The 21,762-nt window shown below is 50.9% G+C and overlaps 8 protein-coding genes across 8 annotated transcripts; 3 read left to right on the forward strand and 5 right to left on the reverse strand.

Moving 5' to 3' along the window:
- Positions 1 to 387: 387 nt before the first annotated feature.
- On the forward strand, positions 388 to 1,798 carry AUEXF2481DRAFT_71605 (polysaccharide lyase family 1 protein; the record flags this gene model as incomplete). The annotated part of the gene is made up of 4 exons (XM_013483348.1): positions 388 to 720; positions 768 to 1,007; positions 1,066 to 1,379; positions 1,549 to 1,798. The coding sequence occupies 4 exons, from the start codon at positions 388 to 390 to the stop codon at positions 1,796 to 1,798; spliced, it is 1,137 nt and encodes a 378-aa protein (XP_013338802.1).
- A 1,174-nt stretch (positions 1,799 to 2,972) lies between these two features.
- Positions 2,973 to 3,714, reverse strand: AUEXF2481DRAFT_45193 (uncharacterized protein). Its single transcript, XM_013483329.1, has one exon. It carries the CDS (start codon positions 3,592 to 3,594, stop codon positions 3,361 to 3,363), a length of 234 nt encoding a protein of 77 aa, XP_013338783.1. The 5' UTR covers positions 3,595 to 3,714; the 3' UTR covers positions 2,973 to 3,360.
- Positions 3,715 to 4,655: 941 nt separating this feature from the next.
- AUEXF2481DRAFT_45194 (uncharacterized protein) lies at positions 4,656 to 6,888 on the forward strand. Its single transcript, XM_013483330.1, has 3 exons — positions 4,656 to 5,064; positions 5,122 to 6,448; positions 6,540 to 6,888. Exons 1-3 carry the CDS (start codon positions 4,941 to 4,943, stop codon positions 6,742 to 6,744), a joined length of 1,656 nt encoding a protein of 551 aa, XP_013338784.1. The 5' UTR covers positions 4,656 to 4,940; the 3' UTR covers positions 6,745 to 6,888.
- A 434-nt stretch (positions 6,889 to 7,322) lies between these two features.
- On the reverse strand, positions 7,323 to 8,231 carry AUEXF2481DRAFT_573884 (uncharacterized protein). Its single transcript, XM_013483351.1, has one exon. The coding sequence runs from the start codon at positions 8,065 to 8,067 to the stop codon at positions 7,606 to 7,608; it is 462 nt and encodes a 153-aa protein (XP_013338805.1). The 5' UTR covers positions 8,068 to 8,231; the 3' UTR covers positions 7,323 to 7,605.
- A 446-nt stretch (positions 8,232 to 8,677) lies between these two features.
- Positions 8,678 to 10,550, reverse strand: AUEXF2481DRAFT_34071 (uncharacterized protein; the record flags this gene model as incomplete). Its single annotated transcript, XM_013483320.1, has 6 exons — positions 8,678 to 9,164; positions 9,205 to 9,247; positions 9,400 to 9,584; positions 9,633 to 9,838; positions 10,071 to 10,123; positions 10,151 to 10,550. 6 exons carry the CDS (start codon positions 10,548 to 10,550, stop codon positions 8,678 to 8,680), a joined length of 1,374 nt encoding a protein of 457 aa, XP_013338774.1.
- Positions 10,551 to 11,991: 1,441 nt separating this feature from the next.
- Positions 11,992 to 13,054, forward strand: AUEXF2481DRAFT_573639 (uncharacterized protein). The gene is made up of 3 exons (XM_013483352.1): positions 11,992 to 12,149; positions 12,210 to 12,232; positions 12,311 to 13,054. Exons 1-3 carry the CDS (start codon positions 12,097 to 12,099, stop codon positions 12,838 to 12,840), a joined length of 606 nt encoding a protein of 201 aa, XP_013338806.1. The 5' UTR covers positions 11,992 to 12,096; the 3' UTR covers positions 12,841 to 13,054.
- A 213-nt stretch (positions 13,055 to 13,267) lies between these two features.
- On the reverse strand, positions 13,268 to 14,323 carry AUEXF2481DRAFT_71586 (uncharacterized protein; the record flags this gene model as incomplete). The annotated part of the gene is made up of 2 exons (XM_013483345.1): positions 13,268 to 13,852; positions 13,901 to 14,323. 2 exons carry the CDS (start codon positions 14,321 to 14,323, stop codon positions 13,268 to 13,270), a joined length of 1,008 nt encoding a protein of 335 aa, XP_013338799.1.
- Positions 14,324 to 14,790: 467 nt separating this feature from the next.
- AUEXF2481DRAFT_71579 (uncharacterized protein) lies at positions 14,791 to 20,682 on the reverse strand (the record flags this gene model as incomplete). The annotated part of the gene is made up of 1 exon (XM_013483344.1): positions 14,791 to 20,682. One exon carries the CDS (start codon positions 20,680 to 20,682, stop codon positions 14,791 to 14,793), a length of 5,892 nt encoding a protein of 1,963 aa, XP_013338798.1.
- Positions 20,683 to 21,762: the final 1,080 nt, after the last annotated feature.

Raw genomic sequence — 21,762 nt, forward strand, 5'->3', positions numbered from 1 at the left:
CAGTTACATCCGCACCAGTCGCTACGTTTTAGGAGAGTGCTTATAGTTCTCTATCAGGCTTGATGCAGAAGATGATCTACACAGGGTTGCAATGGCGCCGAGCGAAAACGCTGCCAAGCTGTCGCTTCGCCTCAAGATAAGTTCGCATCCGCAATCTGAGACGTCGGCGCTCTCTTTTGATAACATGCCCTGCCGGGCCTTGCTCGTAGTATAGCATGCAGGGTTTTGTAGCCGATATTAGCATTTCAGTAGTAGATCTGTGGAACTCGATAACAGCTAGGTATATAAGAAGCTTGATGCACCTCGAAAGGTCGCTGGCTCATCACTTCTTCGTTTGTATTCTTTCTTCTTTGTCATTTTCATCCTACATCTGTCGCTCTTTCTACCATGAAATCATTCACTCTTTTCACTTCTGCTCTTGTAGCATTCGCCAGCACTGTCAGTGCTGCTGGTGTCACCGGTGCTGCCGAAGGTTTCGCTAAGGGCGTTACTGGAGGTGGTTCCGCTGCTGCTGTATACCCCTCCACCACCGACGAGCTGGTCTCGTACCTTGGTGACAGCAAGCCCCGCGTTATCATTCTGAACAAGACATTCGACTTCCGCGGTACTGAGGGTACTACCTCTGCCAAGGGCTGCTCTCCTTGGGGCACCGGCAGCCTCTGCCAACAGGCCATTGACAAGGATGGCTGGTGTGAGAACTACGAGTCTTCTGCACCCAAGGTTTGTTATATCTCTGACTCCATCTTGATCGAACTAACATCAGTCAGGTCTCTTCTCTCACTTATGACAAGGCCGGCATGATCGGCATTACTGTCAATTCCAACAAGAGTTTGGTCGGTCAGGGCAGCAAGGGTATCATCAAGGGCAAGGGTCTTCGCATGGCCAACGGCGTAAAGAACGTAATCATCCAGAACATCGCTATAACTGACCTAAACCCCCACTATGTTTGGGGTGGTGATGCTATCACTTTGGCCGGTACTGATATGATCTGGATTGATCATGTTACTGTGAGTTTTTGGTCCTTGTTCCGATATATTCGATACACATAACTAACTCTGTTACCAGACTCAACGCATTGCTCGCCAGCACATTGTCCTCGGAGAGTCTGCTTCCGGTAGAGTTACCATCTCCAACTGCGACATTGACGGTTCCTCCTCCTGGTCTGCTACCTGTGACGGCCGCCACTACTGGGCTCTCTACTTCACTGGCTCCAACGACATGATCACCTTCAAGGGCAACTACATTCACCACACTTCCGGTCGCTCGCCCAAGGTTCAGGGCAACACCATCCTCCACGCCGTCAACAACTACTGGTACGACATTGACTCCAAGGGTCACGCTTTCGAGCTTGGCCAGGGCGGTTACGTTCTCGCAGAAGGGTAAGTCAATGCTCCATCCATACTCATCGTGAATCGTGCCTTTGTCTCTGCTCAAACCTTTGAAGCTACAACATTCGTGTTCTGCTTCAAGAAATTTTGGTAGTGCTTATGGCCGGTCTGAGGCAGCATGTCCCACACTCTCTCATCCTTATACTGACGTCCATACTAGAAACAAGTTCCAGAACGTCAATGTGATCATAGAAGCTGGTGCTACTGGCAAGTACTTCACTGTTCCTGGTAGCGGTAGCCCTTGCAGCTCTTTTATTGGCCGCAACTGCCAGAGCAACGCCTTCGGCAGCTCTGGTCTCTTCTCCTCTGCCGATACTAGCTTCCTCGGCAACTTCAAGGGCAAGAACATCGCTTCTGCCGCTGCTGCCAGCTCCGTCTCTACTGCCAACGTTGGTTACGGCAAGATCTAAGCTACTAAACGTGGCTGGCTGCCTTGACCTACTCACTCCAAATCTGCGCAACTCATTTTTACTACATGCTTTAGAAGACTTAAATCAATAGACACACGTTCTATCATCGATCCCTGAACTTTTTGACCTTCCCATATTGATCCATTGCACGTGATTTTAGAAATGTATCAAAATCACTTACCATGATTGATTGAAACTTCGGCTCTGTCACGCATGACAGATACAATAGACGTACGTTGAGGCTATTCCCGAGCTGTTTAAGCGTCTTCTTGTCAAAGTCCATGAACGTCGTCGAGAAGACGGTGGCAAGTGTTGCTTTCAATGTTCGTGGCCCCGAACGGTGAAGCCTCAAAATACAAAACTATTATCTCTTCGACCATAAACGTCGTGATAGCTCCCGAAACTCCTCAACTCATTTTCCAGACTACAATACATCCAATGTACTCGTAACTAGAGCTCTAAACAGTGTTGGTGGTCGTAGAACTGTATGGGAGGTCGTGGAACTGATGTTGATAGTATGACCCTGGTCTAAGCAGCTTCCCATACTAATCTCCCACGATATCGGTCGAGACACAGCTCAGTGCGAGAGAGCGCAGCGTAGCTACCGGTGAAGTGCCGAAAACATCAAACAACACATTCACGTCTTTTGCGCCTCCATCTGAACGAGAAAGTCGGCTCTCAACAAACCGAAACTGCCTTGTTTCTTGCCGAGTCCTCCACCTCGAGCATGGCGAAGCCGTCCCGAGGTGCCGAAGGAGCGTGGTCGCCTGCCGATGCTCCACTAAAAAGCATCAATCAATATCCGGCCCATACCATAATGTTGTCCATTGATTGTCTCATTTTGTGTTGCTAGGACAAAGTTCTCTTTCGATACGATCATGATCTTACCGTCCGCTACAGCAAAGTTTGCTGATTAGCGTGGGAGGTTGTCAAGGTTCATTCTTCGGTGAGAATTTTCGTTCGCTCTACCAGTCGCAATACAAGCACATTGAACTTTATTGGCGAAAGAGGCTCTCACAACGTATCCTGTTTATTGAAAAACCTGCTACAGATGCAGGAGCTCGCTAAAGACGCCCATTGCGAATATAGCATGAAATAGCCGCAGACCATAGATCCTAATACTGCGGGCTTTATAGCACTGTTGTAGGATCAAAAGTAAACGCATCCTTCTCCGCCAAATAGGCAGGTCAGCGCAGAACCATCGAGTCGCCTACTTGTCAGCCGCCACGATATTTACAGTACAACGATGCTACCTAACAGTATCACGAATTTCGTATTCGCAAGAGTGGGATCGTGATCAATGTTCGCGCCTTCCACAGTAATGCTAAGGCGCGCGCTTGTCTGAGAAGCGCGACCCCCATCCCTGACCATTTCATGGTCGAGCCATCGTAAAGCGTGAAAGAATTTTCTACAGGGCTCCGTGCTCGAATCGATACTCACCCCCATGGAGAGCCCCACGCGCTGAACATGATCCGCGATCCCCATGGTGAAGAACGTTGAGTCAATCCCACTCTTTCACCATCCCCAAAATTGATCAACAACCGAAGTACACCGCTTAATGTTTACTCTGACACGAGATTTTGGAGGATCAGACACCTCATCACCGACTCGTGCCTTTCAGCCACCCAAGCCAGCTTAAGCCATTCCAAGACATAACAATTTCGGCAGTCGCGTGTGGCCTCCCTGTAAGCCTCGGACCAAGCAAATGCAAGCAAATCCACAACGCCACCCACGCTCGCCAGCGTTACTTGCATGCTGCTCTCCGTCGTTTCCGTGTTGGCATTGGCATGCGCCATGAAGAACGGCCAGTCCTGAATACTCTCGCATCTCGAACAGGTAAGCCTAGGCTGGAGCTGCCACTTACTCAGCTATACCGCTCGAAGATTACCTCTGTGGTGGTTGTGCCACTACTATAGAGTTTGTTTTGATAATTTGGCACAAGCTCGATGGAATTTCAGAATCGAGCGTGCGAGTTAGGGCGAGAGAAAAATTCTGCCCCAGCTTCGCGATCCAACTCCAGTGGGGATTGTTCGGAGGGTTTGACAATTCAGGCATGGCGCTTCCTTCTGGGTGACACGATCTGAGATGGTGATCCACTTCGGTCTTCGCCGCATGGTCTGACTGTACAAGGATGTCTGACGTTCGGCACCCCGTGGAAAGCATGCCGTGTTGCAAGGGGCCGAAGCGTGAAGCGCTCCCGACTTTCTTCCCCGAGTCTCCACTTCCTCCCCAAAGCTCTCCACAGAGTCCACACACACGCAAATTGAGGGCATCCCCACAGCACGCGAGACAAACAACTCATGATCACTCCCTAATGCAAGACCAAAGGGTAAACGGTCACATGGTTTGAGCCACCAGATAGAGGTCATGTCATGTACAGGAAAGTACATGTTCTTTGGTTGCATCATGAACTCCGCATCTGGAAGCTGAAGACATCTCTTTGAGGAGCCAATCATGGTCGGCTAACATGTACGACCAACCCCGTACTCCAAACGTTCTAGGGTTAGACACCGCGGGAAAGGTGGGATGGTCGCGGAGCACAAGCTCAGTCTCATTCGGTTTTTTCCAGTGCAATTTCTAGACTTTATTTATTGCAAACATATTCGTAGTCTGCTCAAGGGAGATCGGAACCGTTTTTGATTTGACATCTACTGTTCGTCATGGTGCTCGTCATGGTCAAGAAGCACAAGACGATGAAGCATTAGAGGCTGCGAGCTTGTAATTCGAGACCGCAAGATTATTGGATGGTCGAGGCTGGGCTTGCTCGGCCAGTCCTGGCTCGACGTTGGGTGGACCGTTAGTCTAAACCCACCTGAAATTTGTAAAGCTTGCCCGACGTCCCGTTGGTGAGGATGCCGGCGAAACCACTTGTTTGCTTGCCAATCAAAAGTTCTAGATGGCTTAACGATCGGGCCATGTGACTGGCCCCGAGCGCTGAACGGCCATTTTCACGTCGTAGCTCGCCGAAGCAGGCGCCTTCGAGGTCTGCATTGGGCTAGTTCGAGATGTTCTCGCCGTAAGATGGGGCCACGCGGGGATCGAGTCGAGCGAGAGTGAAGGAATACATAAACACGGCTTCCACCCTGCTCTGTACATGCTCGTATCTCACAAACAGTTCCTTCCCTCACAAGCAACCGCCAAAATGCCTGGTGCCATGCTTGCTACCACTGCTGATGTCAATCAGATTGAGGCTCCAGTCACCTGGAAGGCCTACCTGATTTGCGCCTTTGCTTCCTTCGGAGGTATCTTCTTCGGTTACGATTCCGGTAAGATCGCCTCTTTTACACTTGACTAGACCCTTCAGTGCCTAATCATTGGTATAGGTTACATCAACGGTGTTACTGGTTCCCCCGTCTTCATCGAGCTCATCGAGGGCGCTGGAAAAACTTCTCTCTCTGGTTCTCACAACTCTCTCATCACTTCTATCCTCTCTGCCGGTACCTTCTTCGGAGCCATCATCGCTGGTGATGTCGCTGATACCATCGGTCGTCGTTGGACTGTCATCATTGGTTGCGCCATCTACATCGTTGGTGTCATTCTTCAGGTTGCCTCGCACGGTCTCGGTTTGATTGTCGCTGGTCGTCTCGTTGCCGGTCTCGGTGTCGGTTTCGAGTCCGCCATTGTCATTCTGTACATGTCTGAGATCTGCCCTCGCAAGGTCAGAGGTGCTCTCGTCTCTGGTTACCAGTTCTGCATCACCATCGGTCTCCTGTTGGCTGCTTGCATCAATTACGGTACTAAGGACATCAACAACACTGGCTCCTACCGTATCCCCATCGCTATCCAGTTCATCTTCGGCCTCGTCCTTGCTGGCGGTCTCTTCTTCCTTCCCGACTCTCCTCGTTACTTCGTCAAGCGCGGTAATGTCGAGGCTGCCCGCAACGCCTTGGCCAGACTTCGTGGCCAGCCCGGTGACTCTGACTACATTGAGGCTGAGCTTTCCGAGATCGTCGCCAACGAAGAGTACGAGCGCTCCATGATCCCCACCTCCGGTTGGGTTTCTGGCTGGGCCAACTGCTTCAAGGGCTCGCTCTGGACCCAGAACAGCAACTTGCGCAAGACCATCCTCGGTACCTCTCTTCAGATGATGCAGCAGTGGACCGGTGTCAACTTCATCTTCTACTACTCCACTCCTTTCCTCCAGTCTACAGGTGCCATTGGCAACCCCTTCTTGATCTCCTTGATCTTCACCCTCGTCAACGTCTGCTCTACACCCATCGCCTTCTACACTGTTGAGAAGTTCGGTCGTCGTCCTCTCCTCATCTGGGGCGCCTTCGGCATGTTGATCTGCCAGCTTATCGTTGCCGTTGTTGGTGTTACCGCTGGTTTCAACCACACTCACCAGATCCCCAACCCCGCTGGTGGTGACCCTCTTACCCGCGCCAACAACATTGGTGCTGTCAACGCCCAGATTGCCTTCATTGCCATCTTCATCTTCTTCTTCGCTTCCACCTGGGGTCCTGGTGCCTGGGTTCTGATCGGTGAGGTCTTCCCTCTTCCCATCAGATCTCGTGGTGTCGCTCTCTCCACCGCCTCCAACTGGCTCTGGAACACCATCATCGCTGTCATCACTCCTTACATGGTCAACGAGGACAAGGGTAACCTCAAGTCTTCTGTTTTCTTCATCTGGATGGGTCTCTGCACTTGCGCGTAAGTTCTCAACTTTCCCAAAGTCATCCTGGATCTTTCCATAAGGCCCAGTATGCTTACACACTCTTACTCATGCTGATTAAACGTCTAGATTTGTGTACTCCTGGTTCCTAGTGCCCGAGACCAAGGGACTTTCTCTCGAGCAGGTTGACCGCATGATGGAGGAGACCACTCCCCGTACTTCGGCCAAGTGGAAGCCCCATGAGACCTTTGCCACCTCCGTCGGTCACGCCAACGGTGGTAAGCTTGACATGGAGGTTGTCGAGGATGTCGAGAGAAAGGGTAGTGTCTTCTAAGCGACACGTCCCTCCACCTCAGTCCATATATCGGAAAATGGCGACGGCCGAAGACTTGGCAGCCAAAGCTTCATTGTACTTTTTCGTAATACCCATCACCAAAAATTAGTATACCACTAATTCACTTTCTACTTTACCATCAACCTACTTCCTTTTTTGTCTCGTCGTGATTGAGTTGTGTTGATCGCCAGATCGGCAGTGAACGGCTGGCCCGGGGCAGCTGACCCCGAACGTCGAGATCAGGTACCGCCGAAATTCGTTCCGATATTTTCGTTTGCAAATTATTGACTCTCATCTCGTTGATCTTCCGCTAACTAGCAACAGATCCAATATTCTTGACGCTCGTTATTCCCATAATTCACACTGGTTACAAATTCAACCGTCAAACCGCTCTGCTTGACTGTACAAGGCTCTTCCTGGGAGCGACCCTTGTTCAAACAGCCACTCTCCTGGTCGATCTACCCCGCTCGAAAAGCATCCTGCATTTCCACAGCTGCATGCGACAAGTTTCAGCACATGAGAAGCGAAATTTCCTTCGGCCGATGTCCCACATCTCAAAGTTTTATCACACTGGAGTGAGTTCTCCTTCGGCCGATGTCCCGTGGTCTCGCTTTCGATGTCAAGCTCGAAATCCTAAAAACGGTCATCGTGCAAAGGCACCAAAGTCTACTCCACTGTCGGATTACGATCTTCCCGGGTCCCTCTATGACCCTCTCTTTTGTGTCTCGACCACGCGCCCTTGTGTCACGCAGTCATCTGGACTTTTTCGCCGCACGTCTAGAGTAACTGCGTTTCGTATTACACCCACAAATGTCCTCGATCCTCGGAGATGGTCATCTGGAGAGCTGCAATTTTGAAATGTCAAACGAGTGGACTGGTAAGCGCATCGCATAACATAACGTCAACGGGAATGAACAAGCAACAGCCATTTCGGCGCAACGCTTTCCTTTGCTTTGCTTTGCTTCGGGTTTCTTTTCTTGTGTGGATAAGCAAAGCTGCCAAGCTACTTGGCTCGCTCGCGTGACGCGGTTCGCCTTCGTTTTCGAGGTCCATGACGACTCGGCAACTCTCATAAACAGCATGTCGCCATGGCCTACGCTTGTCGTGATGCATCTTGAAAGTAAAACAACTGTGCTCGGGAGAGCCTGCTATATGCCTGCTCCCAATTCGCAGTCTCCTGTCGACAAAGTTGTGATTCTTGGCAGCAAGTATTTGAAACTTCTCGACGGCGAGAGACATCGAATCTTCTGTAAAAGTGAGATTTGAAAAACTCATACCAGTGTCTTCTTGCAAGAGCTCAAGCTGTAGGTATCCAGGCGACATGGTCAGTGGCACACACACACATTGCCAAGTCACCCATGCGTACAAGCCTCAGCTCTTGCAACACCACATGTGGAGATATCGTGAGCAGCGTGGCCTCGTGCGACCTTCATGCGAAAATCTTGCCACGTCCACGTCGTCGAGCATACGCGTGTGTCCGCGAGGCAAATTGAGGGGTCAAGAGATTATGCAGTAAGGTCAGTCGTACACACATACTGCTATAGAATAAGATGCTTTCCATTCCCTGACTTTCACCACCTTGTTTCTCAATCTGTCAAGTCACATCGGAATCATCAAACCGAACTACACAAGAATCACTGAAAGACTCCAAAATGCACCAATCACTTCTCACCTGCTTCACATTGGTCAGCATCACACTCGCCCAAAACCTCACAACACCTTCCTCGACAAACTCTCTCTTTGCAGCCCAAGCCTCATCAAACTTAGCAGCACAATCCTCTCTCATAGCTCTAGCCCTCGACTCAATCTCCTCAGTCGCAGAAACAGCAACCGGAATCTACAAATCCCAACTCCAAAGCCAATACTCTGCTTACTCGTCCGAAGCGTATGGCGGGCTTTCCACTCAAGCAATCGCTATAAGTTCTCAATTGGGCTATTCAAGTCTTGTGGCGTCGAGTATGCAGATATCGAGCGGAAGTTTCATGACTGGGTCGATGTCTGGGATGACGAGTGCGTCGCCTACGTCGGGGTCGGTGGGAGGTATCGTTAGTGCTACTGTGCCTTCTTCGCCTTCTGGATCGATGACTTCGGCTTCTGCTTCGTTCAATGGGTCCTCGAGTTCGTCGGGAAGCAGAAATTCGGCGTCCTCTCCGACTGGCGGGTCTGTGGCTACAGGATCTTCGGACTCTTCGTCTTCTTCTTCTGCTTCATCGAGTTCTTCTGTAGGAGCTGCTGCTGTTATTCTTCCTGCTTTTGGTGGCTTGGCTGGTATTTTGCTGATGCTGGCCAACTTGTTGTGATTGCTATACACCCGGAACCCTTTTTCTCGCATGAGTGTACTCGAATTGTGGTAGTGAATATTCTCAGTACCTCTTTTGTGGGAGTCTTCCGCTCCAAACTCATGTCTAGGATCGCAAGTGCTTGTGGGAGTGCACAATGTTCAGTTTAGCGCTAGCATACTTTGGGTGAACAGTAAGTTCACAACTATCCTTCAAACACATTCCTGATTATCACTAGAAACAATCGTGTGATTTCACAGCTACTGTGTGTTTGCTACGTCTTACCAATCTTGAAAGAGTATAATGCTCCAGACAAGATAACTCCGCCCTTGTCCGAGGATGAGCAAGAGCGTGGTCTGCCCAACGCCAACTCAACCCTTCCGAGCAGCAACCATATGGGTGATACGGCTGATAATATCCCTGAGAAGCTCTCCCTGCTCTTCATCTGTTAATCGGGACATGGCTGAATCCGAGGTATCTGACGGCTCGGGAAGAGCTTGTGGTCCTGCCAGCGCTGGTTGTGTGTGATTTGGATTGATTGGCAGGGTCTCGTCGGATGAACTGCTCAACTATTAGTTCATGACATCTCTACGGTTCTTTGGTACACACATGGAAGTTGCATTAGGGCCCAATATGGAAAGCTGCGAAGAATGAGGAGGTTGAGGAGACTGCAGGGGCCGAGGTGTGCCTAAGAGCTCGGCGAGGTCGGGATAGGCCCTCCACAGTAGTGCATCGCCATCTGTGAGTTGGTGCTGAGGGAAAGGCTGTTGGAGGAACCTCGCCATATCATTAGATGACCAAAATGGCGCGTAACCCTGTGGGCGTTGAGAGGATTGGGAAGCTTGGAGGTCTTGTGAAGGCTCAACAATAGGAAGGTTCACGGGAGAACCCATTAGGGGGGGGGGGGGGGGGGGGAGTGGTTTGAAGCCATGTGAGCTGAGAAGGTAGCGTATCTATGGCGTCGCGTGGCTAACTGTAGAACTCGCCGATGACACTTTTCTTCGCCTGTATTAGACCGCTGAGCATCCATGCGAGAGCAATACATACCATTGTATCTGTCCACGCATCGTCCTCGAAGTCCACGTTGTGCTGCATTATATCTAGAATTGCACGCACCAAGCACTCACGGGCACGAGTGCTGTTGAGTCGAAGGCCATCGCAGAAAAGCACGGTGTTCTGGTGAGGAACCTGGGAACTACCTGAGGAACGGCCCGAAAACATTTCTTCGTCATGCATACTGATGGGGTTCAATCCAACTCGCTTGAGTGTGACGAGAACTGGTGGGTTGCTGGTTGGTTTGGTATGCCCAAAGACTAAGACATCGACAGTCTTCCAACGTGAATCCACCCTTTTCTGGCGTGCCTCTACTTTCAGAATCAAGATGCCCCTGTATGACCATTCGTCAATAAACTTGACGCGAGGCCATCGGCCTGCACGTATTGCCTGAACGCCGGGTAATTCGCTGGAATTGAGGGATGGCGATTCCGGCGGCCCGGAGGACCTTCCTGGACGATTCTGATCGGACATCGTGGTTCGTGCGCTGGAGTTGTAGTAATTGATGTGGGTAGCAATGGTCTGTCGTGTTGGCGACACGATGAAAGGATCTTGTAAATGGGGATGTAACGAAAAGGGCAAAAGAGACTTCATCAAGGTACGTGTTGTTGAGCTTCGTACAGCAGAGGAGGCAGCTGCTGTCGGAAGGAAACCACCTTCCTGTGGCTAAATGCGCTTCAGATATGACCCTGACTTGCGACAGCTTCGCGAAGATCGACGCTTCGCAAGAGAAGCCACCAAAAAGAAAAGAAGAAGCGACAGCCGGGATTGTCAAAGGTCCATGGTCCATCAACGTGACTTTAGTTTGAAAAGCGTCTTGCCTTACGACAGTCGTACATTGGGCAGCGTCCAGCTGAAGAGAAGTGAACCGAAACTGGCCAGGTGATACATTTCGATGAGAAGTCCACCAATTTGGCGCCGGCTGTCTTATCATGACAAGATCATAGCCTTGCTAAAGTTTCCTATACGGAGCGATCGCTAAGAAATAATTGCATCACTTCCTCTGTACTTTATTGTGCCCTGACCGCTAGGTCCTAAGATCAAAGCTGGACCGAGAGGTTAGTTTCCAACAAAGCATTGGATATTTCTGTTCGATGCGTTCTTCCTGATGCATAAGGTTTAATCTGTTTGAAGGAACCCGTTGATCAATGACACCAGGTGAAATAGGGATGGTCGGTGTTTGCACGGCTGAAACATTATAGCACTTGCTTGTCGATGCTCTTACCTTTCTAGTCCGAAGATTGGACTCGCAAGTGGACACGGCATTGCGACAGACTCAAACGAAAAGCGCGAACGGCGGATGTATATATGTGCGAGCCTAGCATATATCTTTGATGGTGCGCAACGTCACCTCTGACCAGCGGCAGCGCGTGCGACTCAGACCGAATAACAAGGTGGATCTTGATAGTCGCCGCGAGCGACCCTGAGTGTATACGCATACGGCATCTGAGCGGAATCGATGTCGAGAGTAATGCGAATCAGTGGTTGCATGTTGAGACGAAAGATGTGATGTGGATGGGTTGTGACGGGCGGGTCTTGGCGGGGCGGCCTCTCCAGTGAGCCGGAGAAAGCCCGGGTAAGCGAGAGTGGACGAAATCTGCGTGCGATCTGCTCAGCGTTTTCGTGAACGGACGACAACGACAACCCTCGACAACCCCTCTTTGTGAAGCCATCTAATGTGAGTCGCTTCACTGATGGCTGTAGAACCTGCGACTGGATAGATGCGGCGACCTATTTTGCGCAAATTGGGCCTTCGATCGATCAGGACCGACGTGGTGGACAGTTGAAGGAGAAAAAATCGAATCGCCATACACACAATCTTCGACACGCGAGCGACACAAATCACCGCACCCTCCTCAATCCTTCTCTGCCACCGCTGCAAGTCCTGCCGATCAATCCAATCTTGCAACAAGTTGCCGTATCGACACTCTTCGCGCCTTCTCAGCCGTCACGCACGCTTTCAATCAGGAACAAGACACTGACCGACGCTTTCGCGTAACAGCCTTCATAATTCGACAATATGGGTATCTCTCGCAGTGGTAACTGGAAGCGCTCCGCCTCTGGCGCTAAGCGGTAATTATCTACTGTCACCCTGTACATATTGGGAAACACATTCGCTGACATCCTGTCCAGCATTCCCGCCAACAAGAAGCGCGGTACGTAAATCAAACTGGTGTCTAACACCGTAACCCGATCGCTTGACGAACTGTCTTTCTGACTTTTCGTCTCTACAGCTTTCGAGAAGGGCCGTCAGGCTGCCAACACCCGTATCGGTGCCAAGCGTATCCATCTCGTGCGCACCCGTGGTGGTAACCGCAAGTTCCGCGCCCTCCGTCTCGACTCAGGCAACTTCTCCTGGGGCTCCGAGGGTGTCTCCCGCAAGACCCGTGTCATCGGTGTCGCCTACCACCCTTCCAACAACGAGCTCGTCCGTACCAACACCTTGACCAAGTCCGCCGTTGTCCAGATCGATGCCGCTCCTTTCCGCCAGTGGTACGAGGCCCACTACGGTGCCTCCCTCGGTCGCCGTCGCCAGGCCAAGGGTGCCGAGTCCGAGGAGGTCAAGAAGTCCAAGTCCGTCGAGAAGAAGCAGGAGCTCCGCACCAAGGCCTCTGGCAAGGTCGAGTCTTCCATCGAGAAGCAGTTCGAGGCCGGTCGTCTCTTCGCCGTTGTCGCCTCGCGCCCCGGCCAGAGCGGTCGTGTTGACGGCTACATCCTCGAGGGTGAGGAGCTCGCCTTCTACCAGCGCGCCATCCGCAAGTAAACCATGACCCGTCGCTAAAAACGAAGGATTCTGGGTTACGAGGGGTTTACTCGATCATGGCTATACTACACACATCATGGTCGGGCGTCGTTGTTCATGACTTTTGGCTTTCGCAGAAAAAGACAGCAAAAAGTACTGTTTTAGCTATGCCAACAAAATCTTCTCTTGTTCCTCAAAAAAAAAGTTCAAAGCCTTTCGAATACCCCCTCATATATGATGATAATGTCATGAGATGATTGTGCTTTTAGTATTGAGATTTTTGCTTTCCTATTGCCCATCGTCCTCGCGCCTCTCGTTAATCTCTGTCTGACCATGCGTATTGTTCTTGATCATCAATCATGTCTCATTGCCGCTCGGTCTACCCATGTCACACAGCGTATTATGACCTTGCTTATTCTTTTCTTCATGTCATTGCATCTCCGCGTCCTTAATTCTTGACAGGTAGATCCAGATCAACGACAAAGGCCGCGTTGACAGGATCGTACCCAACATCCATAATCGCCGCATTAACCATCAAAGTCTGCTCGCCCCTCCTGATCTCCTTGCCTCCCTCCTTAGTCCCATCCACGAATACTGCTCTCTTACTCTTGACCTCTTTCTCCGTCACTTTGACTCCCTCGGTCCTTTTGATGTGCTTCTTCCATCCTTCTGCCTTGAACTGTGCAATCGTCTCCGTCTCGCTGGACTCTGTAGCTTTGTCCCATGTCACGGTCTCAGCACCCCAGCCTTCGTGAATATGGCCGAAGCAGTGAATCAGTGGCTTTGCTCTTGAGACCGCTGTGAGGAGGTGTGGACAACCGACGTTCCCGTGTGCTGTAATGTCGCCGTGCTTCCAGGGTGGGCCATGCGTGCAGATGACATCGATTGCCTTTTCCGAGAATGAGGAAATGGGATTGACAGCGATGTTTTCGGCGTCTGAGAGAGTGTTGGAGGGCGGGTTGTAACGATCCTGATGTTTTTGGTAGGGGAAAGCCCAATCATAGAACTCTGGTTGATAAGGACTCGCATGTAGCTGCGAATGATTAGCTTTCAAAGAGAAGGCAAAGGAAGACAAACTCACAGTCAAAATAGTTCCATTACCCACATCAATCTCATGCAACCCCTCCTCCAACATCGTAACTCCCTCCTTCCTCGCCCTCCCATTCTTTCCAAACCAAATCTCCCTCGCCTCCTCATAGGTCTCTCTCCATTTCTTGCCCCACAGCATTCTTTCATGAGTTCTCATCCACTCTTTATCCAATGTGCGATCATGGTTTCCCGCAATCACTAGTTTTACAGGTGCGTCGATTGCAGCAAGCATGTCAAGGGTTTTCCTGTACTCAGAAGTCAACCCTTCCATGGTCAGGTCGCCACAATGTATTAGAACATCTGCCGAGGGTAATGGGTGTCGGAATGGTTGGGAGGCAGAGGGGGTTTCGAGAGGGGTGGAATGCGTGTCGCTGATTATTAAGATGCGGGTTTTCACTGTGCCAGAAGGCGGCATTTTGGATGGGACTGGTTGTTTGGTGAGAGAGCTGGATTTGAAAATGCGCCTGATGCTCTGCATGTTTGGAAGTTGCGTTGAAGTGGGGTGTTGCAATGTGGAGTTTGGCGGAGCTGTTGCATGTGATTTTGCGTGCGTCACAGCCTACAGGGTTGGCGAGCAGGTTAGTAAGCTTGGTGTAACCTGCCTGTCTCGACGTATCAAGCTTGAAGTTATAGTGAAGCACGAGTGATTCGGGAGACAGAGCGGTTTTGGACCCAGAGCTCTTGTCTTGACAGCTTTCCGTGGAGGCTCTCGTCCGCCGTGGAGCAATTGTGCCCTCTCCCAGCTTTCGTTTCCCCCTCACGTCGACACTCAGAAGAACAGATAGATTGCGCAAAGTATACAGAATTAACAAAATGGGTATCTAGAAGATAGCTGAACAGATGAACAAAATCAAACTTTCCACCACTATCAAGATTCAAACATTAAAATCTCGTCCTGCTGCTCGCCCGACTGTGACTTCTAGTCCCACCATCACCACTTTTGTCTTTGCTTCCTAGACTCAAGAAACTCAACCGCTTCTTGATGGAAGCACGGCGTCCTCTAGGCTTATGAGCTGTCTGCTCGGTCTGCTGAGTATCAATGGTCAACACTTCACTTGATGCTCTCTCCCTCATCGCTGCAGGCATCTGCGGTATTTCGGTATTCTGCCATGCCGCAGATCTCAGTCGCCAATCTCTTGATGGATAGATGGCATGCAACTCCATCAAAAAGCTATCCTCGAAGTTCGACCGGAGAATCTCTTTGATGTGGGTAGGAATGAAGGGTGAAGAGATGGCGAGTTCGATGCTGCGCGCGTGGTCCTCAAGTGATATGATTAGGGTATCACGTAGTTGCATCTCTTTGGTCTTCACCTCGCCGTACGCATCATGGTAGATGCTCTGCACTTCCGCCATTGTATTGGTGGCCGTGCTACTCGTGGCTGGACGTGATTGGAGTGTTTCGAGCAGCTTGTGGTACTCAGCCACACTGCCACCAGTACTCATGTCCACACTCGCCTGTATAGTCTCGACCAGTGTGTCAACATGTGACTCTCCTTTACTAGCCGTTGAGTGTGTCGCGACTGCTATATTCAGCGTTTTACGTTGCGTGCGGTCGATGGCAGCTTGGACAGGCGTCAAGACCACTCTTTCCTCCCTGACTATAGAGTTGTAAGAGAGCAGTGTTGGGAAAGCAGTCTCAGTGTAGAATACGGTCTTCTCGACGATCTGATCCACAACGCTGATTGACGGGTTGTCGTGGCGACTTGTCATCGCAAACGCTATCGGCTGAGCGGTGAGACAGTGTTCTCTAAACCCTGGTGCGACTCCGCCTTGCTGGTTGATGGGATGCAATTGATTTTTGTATACTGTGACTGGACTGATCTTGACAGTGGGATCCTGCGATGCTGCTGTAGGATGTGCATAATCAGGTCCCAAATTCACAACGTACGGATACTGAACCTGGAGCAATGTTGCGAAGCTCTTACGATCGCAATTTGCAGGGCCCTCGAAGATAAAGTGTCTGCCACGGACGGACTCTGGGAAGAGTTCATGGCTGCTGAAAGCAACGTAGAAGTACCGAGGTAGCGGTACTGGTCCGGCAGCCAGAGTATTGAAGATGCGAGCCTCGTCGAATCGAACTTGTGCAATACCAGCAGCATCCCAGGTAGCTTCGCGGCCCTCAGAAAGGTGTTTGAGAGTCTTCAGCACATTCTCCCAGCAGTAGCCCTTTTCAAAGTATGTAGCCATTGTCCGATACAGGCGATCTCTACGTGACTGAACCAGCTCTGCAGGAGTTTCCAGTCCTGGCACCGTTGTTGGGGAGAGCACTCTAGACGGCTGGCTCTCGTTCAAGACTTCGACGTGAAGATTGAGAGTACATGCTGCGCTAGAATAGTTCTTGGCTTGCACATGAAGCTCTGCAAGCTCATGAATGCGGCACACGTATGCTTCCTCCTGACCACTTAGTCGCAAGAATTCCATGAGGCGGATCAACTGCACCATGCGAGAAGCAGGATCCGTTACTTCGCCTAAGTCAGCTAATACATTGAACAAGCGATCGACCTCAGCGATCACGTTCATGACAGCTTCATAAAGCACATCTAGCTCAGTATCTTTGATAACGACAAAATGCTTTCCAAGTCGTTCCAAGAAAGCGGATGCAAACGGACTCTGTATCGCGGAATCTTCACGGTGCATAGTGTCGAAGGCGTTGATGATAGCCGCTTGAACAACACCCAAGTTCTCATTCAATTGCCATTCACTGACAATGATTGAGCGAAGAATGTCAAGGCCAACAGACTGCAGTTGGTCGTGAAGACCCATGCAAAGCCTGACTACAGACGGAATGACCTCAGTAGATAAGCCGACTTGGTATCCGCCAACCCGATCCATTGGATAAAGCACTTGAAGATACTCTGGCGGAGCTTGCCAACCGAGACAAGCCCATCCCTTCTGGAGAAGTGTGGCAGCGTCCGCTCGAATATCGCCGCCAATAGTCCAAATAGCGCGTCTCGTCTGCTCAGTGAAAGATTCCATAGACACCATCTTGCCCAGAGCTAGCTCAATCAGTATCTGGAACCAGAGTTCCCATAGATCAGGGTTGAACTCCATGACATCATTGACACCGCTGTCGTCCTCGGAAGGTACAAAATTGGCAGCAAGAATCTCGAGTAGCCACTGAAGAGCAGATACTGCGACCTTCGCATGTGTTACATGTAGACTGAGCCATTGTGTGGGAAATGCTTCTCCACTCTGGATAGACTTGAACACCTTGAAGGCCTTCACAAGAAAACCTTGCTGCATTATCTTCGAGTCGGACGGGGTTCCGCTCATGAACAGCTGGCCTTGAGGGGAACCACTTTGGAAGAATGAATCCAGCACTGCGGCAATCTCCATAAGTACTTCAGAAGGCACGTTCTCTGCATCGACTGCCAGGCTCAGGAATGGATAGTGATCTGGAAACAGATACGAGAGTGACTTTCTCGACCTGTTAATAGATAGTGAAGACACTCTCCCGTCACCTCCGCTTTTTACAAATTCGTTAAGAGTGTGATATGCTTCCACGAGTCTCCAGATGTATTGCAGAGCTTGTGTCGAGATGGGAATTTTTGCTTGTTGAGTTCGCAATATCGAGCAACACATCCTGACGCCCTCTATCTTCTGCTCGGTCAAATTCGAAGCGTCTGGCCAATAGTCTTCAAGCCATGTGAGTGTAACAGCGTGGAGCTTGGGCAGTACATCGGGAGCAGAGAAAGTCTCTTGGCCGGATAATTCTTTGACCATGATCAGCCTGTGAATCCGCAGACCACCCCTTTTGCTGACAGATGCATTCATCATATTATCAACCACGTCCAAAATGTCATCGGCACTCATTGCATGAGCAAGCTCAGGCAGCCAGGAAGAGAACTGCTGCATCAAGATCGTCTGAGTTCCGTATAGGTCCTCCCTTGGGTTACGCATCAGATTTACCAATGCCACTACCACAGAGGAAACTGCGTTACTCAAAGATGAGGTGCTACGTGGCGACCCGGATTGGCTGCAGTTTGTGACAAACTTCATGACCTGGCCAGAAACTTTGAGGGTGCTGCGAAGTTCTCTTGCATCTTCAACCTCATAAGGCCTGCTGATGAAAGCACGCAAAGCCCTGCACACGCCTTTGGCGGCATCGTGCGAGTGCTGGCGCTCGTGGATGTATTCGTCGAAGAGGGTCTTTGTATTACTGAATCGACGATCACGAGTAAGATGGAGCATGTGGATTAGGCATGACAACGCACGTTCAGTGAAATTCTCGCCCAGGTTTACACCGGTACCAGTGTCATCGGCGACTCGGTAGAAGACACTAAAGATCTTGTCAAGCGCAGTCAAGACCGGCTTGAAGAACTTGACAATCTCTGCATCTGGAGCTTGTTTGAATCCTCCCAGTAATGGCATGAGACCCTGAACGGTGGTACCGTCCCATTGCAAGAGTGAGCTGATCGTTGGATCTTGAGGTGTGGTGCTGCTGCTCAATGTGACGTCTACTGACAATGCAGCCATTGGTGTGTTCTCCTGTACTTGTAATTGATCCATACGAGATGGTAGCATTTGGTAGGCGCCTCTGCCGTGAACAGTACTAGCAGTGTATTCACTGTAGTCCCAGAGAGCCAAAGTTTGATGACCATGTGTACAAACTGCACCTTGATGATCCCACAAAGGTATCCAAGCGAGCGCGAAGGGAAATTGATTGCCTTCGGCAATACTGAGAACTACATGGGCGTGAGAGAGATCTTCGTTAGGCACAGACAAACGGATAGTCTGGTTCCAAATTTCGCTGCGATCAATGGCCGATGTCCTATATGCAGTGTGTGGTGGACGGTTCGATGCTGGCCAGATAGAGTTGTCAATGCGCTTGCCAGATTCAGTCCGTACTTCAAGTGTCAACTGCAGGTTTCTCAAATCGGCTTCATTGGGTATAAGTACACTGCCTTCTTGAGGATGGAAACAGCGGGCACCAGACGGTAACACTGGCTCTCTGAGAGTCAGGTAAACATCACTGCGCTGCTGAGCCGATCCGGAAGACAGGTTTAGTGCTTGGGTGCAGTACACATCTCTCAGCATTGCAGGATGATCTTTGATGAGAGCGTCTGCGTTCGGATGAGCGAATGCATGCAAATCTAGTTGGAACTTCCCAACCGATGGTGCTTGAGTGAAGCTACCCATTGGACTCCGGACAAGGTTCTTGATGACTTCTTCCCATCCATTGACACCCGCGATAGGTTCTTCGATGACTTCTTCGAACGCCTCGGCTGGAGTCCACAGTGATATATTGTGAGTAGCGTTCCCATGCTGGCGGATGAGCTCGCCGATCTCGATCGCGCCATATCCAATCACTCGTCTTAGTTTCTTTTCTGCTGTTGCAGGGCGGCCTTGAGTATCTACCACTACTGGTGTCTGCGGTCTGCCTCTCAATTTCGATCTGGAAGATTCTCGAGTTGGTGGACGGGCTTGATCTTGCGAAGTGCTTCGCTCGAGATTCTTGCGACCTCGTTGACTACCCCACAGGAAGCTGCGCCGTGCACCTGTACTTTCCGATCGACTGTGGGATTCTGGTCTGTCTGTTTGAGGCGTTGCTTGAGAAGGTGCGATCGTTCGCTTTCGTGGAGCTTCTTCTCGATGAAGCAAGCAAACAAGGTACAGATGAGAGCTCGGGTCAGTTGCACTGCCAATCTCCGCTTTTGTCAAGTCTGTGAACAGAGTTTTTGGTAGTTGATTTGGCGTAAGATTTTCGATAGAGTGACGGTCGAACGGCACTTCCACAGCGAAGACTTCAGACACAGCGCGTGGCACGGAATCCGACGCTTGACGGCACAAGTACATGTGCAGAATCCCAGACTCGCCATTTGTGTCACCAGTTTGTTTGAGATCCACTAGCAAATGCGATACCAACGACTCTTGAGCGGGTGGTGGAGGAGGTCTGTCACGCATACTCATCAAGGCTTGCAGTTCCAGCATTTCTGGAATGCTGTCTTGCGCCGTGAGAATGCGGCCCTTTTCCTGGGGACTGCGAACGATAACCTCTCCATGAAGCAATTTGTTTCCTTCAACCAGGTCCCAGACAGTTCTTTCTCTCAACGAGGCAAGCTCTTTCTCAGTGAGAAGATCATGAATCAGTTGTTTGCGCGCATTGTCCAATCTGCCTGCTAGATCCGACAATTTCTCCAGGAGATCGTACTCATGGTTTAGTACCAACTGGTGCACATGTGTGGAGTGCCATTCACGCAGACACGAGGAGATTTCATCAACCAGGGGCTCTTCGTTCGAGAAGGGGGTCGCATCACCAATGCGAAGAGCAGGAAGAGGGGCTTCGTCCTTCAGAGCACCTATCGGTCTCGGCTGAACGTTAATAGGCAGTAAATGCGTATCGTTGGGCTTGCGTGGGAACAGGCGTGTCCGTCTTTTTGACTTTCCTCGACGCGGCGCATTGGTCGGCATCTCAATGGTGTCGTCGCCATTCTGAGCACCACCATTCGCTTGAGCAATGTCCGATGTTTCCTTCTCTTCTTGAACAGCCTGACTGTCGTCGTCGGCCAGCACCTCCCTGATTTCAATGCAATTGCGTGGGAAGATTCCAGCATAGGCTCGAGGCATCAGCGCTTGGCCATTCTGACAGTCCAGACCAGTCAGAATCGAGGGTTGCGACAGGAGCCAACCTCGACACCACTCGTGAGCAGTGCCGCCTATCTCGGTAACGTAAACGTCGTCGCCAATCTCGAGAGCAACATTGTTGGCGTGTGTCGCTTCAAATCGCTGTACGCACACAGCATGTACAATATTCTTGACCGGGCGCCACGACATGGGTATGCGTCTTGCTTCTTCTGTTCATGTATGCGCAGTCTTCCAAGAATTCACAGAGTGTCGCGAGTCGCTTGGGCCTAGCGGAGAGCGATCGGGTCGAACACGGAGCGAGGAAGGCGGCTTGAAGCTAGAGTGGACGAGCAATGTTTCCAGAGCCGAATGGCTGACGAGCGACTATGGCGATATGTAACTTTGGAAGTGCACCAAGGGCGCAGCTGTAACAGCAAGAAGGTTTGAGGTCGCTGCCGTCGTTTCGGATACCTAGGTCTGCGTCTACACGTCCGCGCGTTGCTTGCTATCGTCGACTGTCTCTGTCGGCTCGCTGCTACTTGTGATGTGACGGGCGTGATCTACAGCAAACCAAGGCCTCTTTCACCATCAATGACTCCTATACCAGCCGTCAACGAACGCGTTCAGGGTACTCTACCCAAAGGTTATTTCGGGTTGCTCCAAATGGGTCCATCGCACGGACCATCTCATCTTCCTTGGAGGTCGCACTGTCTCAGCATCGACCGTAGATCCTACATCTTTTGCAGCCATTCCGTGTGTTTTGTGTCCATCACAGCTGTCGCCTGTCCATGATAGTACTTGTGCCGTCGTTAGGCTGGTCGTGAGAGAAAACTTCACGCTGATCAAGTCCCGAGATCCGCTCGGACTCTTGACGCGCTGTTCTGGTCCTGCTTGAACGGCTTTCGTGTACAAGACTACGTCGTGCTTCTAACTGCAGTAAGGCACGGTACTTTTCGAATCTGGTATCGGCTGCTAGGAGAGTACATTGTCGGACCTCTCTCCGGGGACGACTCGATCCAAATGAAAAGCACTGTGCCTTTCTACAGCATGAACCACTGCGGTCTTTGACGCGGAAGAGCAACACAGACAGACTTTGGCACACGGAAACGCGTCGGCTCAAGTCCTCAGCGAAGAGCCGATCTTCATTCCGTCGGTGCCGGACAATCGGGAGCCATCATGTCACGATGCACAGAAAGCACCAGCGTCAATATCTCGTGTTCCATGTTGCACCTGTATGTGACGCCTCAGGGAGAACGGAGCGTAGCACTCCGTGACTGAACAAGCAGATAT

This window comes from Aureobasidium subglaciale (genome assembly GCF_000721755.1).
Source record: "Aureobasidium subglaciale EXF-2481 unplaced genomic scaffold scaffold_45, whole genome shotgun sequence".
Taxonomy (NCBI): domain Eukaryota; kingdom Fungi; phylum Ascomycota; class Dothideomycetes; order Dothideales; family Saccotheciaceae; genus Aureobasidium; species Aureobasidium subglaciale.